The 3,865-nt window shown below is 37.9% G+C and overlaps 1 protein-coding gene across 1 annotated transcript; it reads right to left on the reverse strand.

Moving 5' to 3' along the window:
• Positions 1 to 1,970: 1,970 nt before the first annotated feature.
• On the reverse strand, positions 1,971 to 3,370 carry LOC108359754 (uncharacterized). Its single transcript, XM_017611723.1, has 2 exons — positions 2,113 to 3,370; positions 1,971 to 2,082 (listed from the first exon to the last, which is right to left on the reverse strand). The coding sequence occupies exons 1-2, from the start codon at positions 3,346 to 3,348 to the stop codon at positions 1,984 to 1,986; spliced, it is 1,335 nt and encodes a 444-aa protein (XP_017467212.1). The 5' UTR covers positions 3,349 to 3,370; the 3' UTR covers positions 1,971 to 1,983.
• Positions 3,371 to 3,865: the final 495 nt, after the last annotated feature.

The following is a 3,865-nucleotide window of genomic DNA, read 5'->3' on the forward strand; positions in this document are numbered from 1 at the left end:
CTATAAAAGGTCGTGAGTTGGTGTTATCAACAGTGACCACACATTGCCTATTAGATAGATAAGATTTTATCCACTTTAAGAAAACAGAGTGAAATCCCAGGTGTTCAAGCTTACTAATTAGCACCACGTGTGATACTTTATCGAAAGCCTTGGAAAAGTCAGTGTATACGCAATCAACTTGAAGACCAAGTTGGAAAGACTCGAAGCAGTATTCACTAAATTCAGTCAAATTAGTAATTGTAGACCGATTTGGAATAAAGCCATGCTGAAATGGTGTTATTAGACTTTTGGTTGCAAAATATATTTTCTCTTTTACAATAACCTCAAAAAGCTTCGAGATGGTGGACAGCTTTGAAATCGGACGATAGTTACAAACATTATTCTTATTTCCACTTTTGAAAGTAGGAGTAATGCACGTAATTTTCCAATCTTCCACAAAATAGCCTGAAGCCAGAGACATATTAAAAATAATTGTAATTGGTAAAATTAACGCTGGCGCATTTTTGAGCAAAAAAACCGAAATACCATCAATATCAGTTTTTTCTGAAGGCTTAAGACCCATTATTCCGTTTAAAACATCCTCAGATGAAAGTCTGAGAGATCCAAAATTTACGGAAGAAACATTGTCTCCAGAACCAGCCACAAATTCGGAGTTACTATCATCCAATATAAAATTAGAGCTAAAAAACTTCGCGAATAAATTTGCTGAATCAGTTAAGTTACTAGCAGATTCGTTCTCCAAGAATATAGCAGATGGAATACTGGAGATAGATTTTTTTGATTTGATGAAACTCCAGAATGATTTGGGGCTGGCATTTATACCTGACTCAACATTAAGTATATAATTTCTATAAAGAAATTTATCCAAACAGTTAAATTCCTTCATGTATTTCTGGTATGATGCATAAAATATAAAGTTACCAGTAGCCTTGTACCTTTTAAAGAATTTGTTCCTCAGATTCTTCAACTTCTTCAGGCGACGATTGTACCATGGAAGTTTATATGTTTTTTTCCTGACAATGGGAACCCATTTTAGACACACTTCAGATAATATGTCTTTAAAGATACAAAAACTAGCTGAGACATCAGAGGTAGAAAATAAATCCTCCCAATTAAGCTCAGATAAACATAAGTTTAATTCAGAAAAATTACCGGCTTTAAAATTGAAACGTACATCTTCAACAGAGGCATTTGATGCAAACTTATAAAACTCAAAATTAATAGTCAGAGGAACGTGGTGCAAGTTAGATGGCGATAAAGGAAAATGACATTCTTCAATTGAGGTGTTTATATTGTCACTGACGAAAACAAGATCAAGAATTCTGCCAAGCCTGTTTACATATTTATTAATTTGCACTAAGTTAACGCTCAAAATATTGTCTACAAGATAAGACTCATGCGACTTACTAATATTTATGGGCATAAGGCCAGAGTTTGATATAGGAGACCAGCCTACATTAGATAAGTTAAAGTCACCTAATACACAAACATGATTATCAGCTACCTTACTTAGAATTAAAGAGGTCACATTATCAGTGTGTGCACTATAAATGTAATCCGCGCTATTGGGTGGAATGTATGAAGCAATAACAAACAGCGAGCTTGGCGAAGAAGCTCCCTTAATGCTAACACATAGCTGGTCCATAAGCGAATCATAATTATCAAGCGCAACCAAGTGAGAATGAAATTTTCTTTGAACAGCAATGAGAACGCCCCCACCTCTATCGCAGCCGGTTTTCAGGGAGTCTCTATCTTTGCGGTAAACGTTATACAAATTGGAGTCAAAATACTCACTATCAAAGAAATTAATTGTAAGCCAGGTTTCAACAAACACAATGACATCAAAATCCAAACGAGAACTAAAAAGCCGTACTGCCTCCCCTTTAGTTCGAATGCCAGAGACATTCTGGAAATATACCTTAAGGTCATATATATTATTATTAGCCGCGCCGGCTTCTGCACATCTTGTTGTTGTACTGGCTTCTACACATTTTGTTGTTGGGTTCGACCTCTTCGTTTGCGACCTCCCCGTTTGCGAAAAAAATTAAATGGTTTCACTCTTACATTTATAGGCCAAATTTTCGCATCAAGAATACTATTAAACTCGGCAGATAGAACACCCAACCTGAAGTTAACGTGGGTACGATTTTCTGCTGGGTCATCTTTTTTAACTAAAGCATAGCAAGAGAGAGCCTTTTTATCAATGTTCACATGCTTACACACATAATTCTTAATATCATCAGCAGTGACTTTAGGATCAAATGACGACAAGTGCGCCCACATCATACGATCAGCAATGCACAATTCGGTGCTTGCATTAGAACCCACAACAACTACGTTGTTATTTCGCCTTTTGTTGTTTACTTTTGCCCACGCAGCATTGTCTTCAAATTCCCTTTCATCATTTATTTGTTGTTGAGCAAGCACAGCATTACCAGTACCCAAAACTGACAGGTTATCGGCAGAAGAAATGTTATCATTTGTAATGGGAGCATTGTTGTTGCTCTCAGCACTATCAGGCATTGAACTAGTACCTGCTTCAACATTAGCATTGTTAGGAGCGCAATCTTTGTTGTTAACAATTTTATTTTTATTACTTCGTTTGTATTTCTTTTTATTCTGCACTGTTCTCCATTCGTTCTCGTTACCAACAACTGCAGGAGGCTTGACAACAATACCCGAAGTAGGCGACGAAGATTGCGAAGTAGCGGCGATTGGAATTTGCGTCGCAGTTGAAATGCTAGCAGCAGCAGCAGCATCATTAGGCTGCGGCGGATTAGCAGCAGTATCAGCTGTTGTTTCAGCAGCATTAGCAACTACGTCGACAGAGCCCATAGCACCTGTTGGGGCGCAAGTAGAAGCTGGCTGCATGGATTTAGCAGTGTTGTTGTTGTATACATCAAAGAAATTTTCAAAACGAGTGAGCAAATGAGATAAAGTTGTATTATTCTCGTTAAGCTTACAGTGCAAATCACGAACCTCGGCTTGAAGACAATCTGTTTTTTGACGTAAGCACTCATTATCATTATGCAAAGCAGTCACAGCAGCAAGAAGTTGAGAGTTAACTCTTTTCAACTCGTTAAAATTATCATCGCCAGTAGGCGGCATTGGCACTTGCACTTGTATGGCTTGCTGTTGTTGTAACGACGAGTTATGCGAAGTCAAAGACTCGTCTAGTTGAGCGGGAGCACACAAACCACAGATATATATATTTTCAGCATTATTTAGATAATTTGGGTCGGCAGGCAAGTTACCAACAACACAATCTAAGTGATAAATTTCTCGGCAGTTTTCACATTGCACTGAAGTTTGGGCGCGCTCGACCCTATGGCCACAAAAACACGGCATAATAATCCAATTGGTAAAATATAAAAGCACAGGAAAAGGCTAACAGAGTCAATGTCTCGTAACACAATTTTAATTGTTATGCGCCATTGAATTAAAAGTAAAAGCACAAGTTGAATTTAAGAAAAACTCGGAGCACGGCAAAAACACGTCCGTTCACGACGAGTAACAACTTCCTCTTGTGTTTTGGTGACGTCATAGTAGAGAAGACAGCAGTAGTGATGTGCTGAGTCAATACTTTTAAGTATCCAATACTCTCGATACTCGGTACCGAAACATTTAGGTTTCGAAGAAAAGCGCACATAAGCCAAGAATATGGAAAAAAATCGGTTCAGGGAAGACTCGCCTATCAAAACCCGAATGTAGGAGCCAATAGAGCTTTTAATACTGATTCCAATGAAAGATGTATATATGTATGTCGGTTCGAGGTCATAATGCAGAGAAACTCTTACTTGTTTGAAGCAAAGGCTTCCTCATCCGTCAAAGTATTTTTCTTGAACCTTGGATCGACTATGGTTAA

Source organism: Rhagoletis zephyria, unplaced genomic scaffold (assembly GCF_001687245.7).
Source record: "Rhagoletis zephyria isolate East Lansing unplaced genomic scaffold, Rhagoletis_zephyria_1.1 Rzeph_scaffold_00451, whole genome shotgun sequence".
Classification (NCBI taxonomy): domain Eukaryota; kingdom Metazoa; phylum Arthropoda; class Insecta; order Diptera; family Tephritidae; genus Rhagoletis; species Rhagoletis zephyria.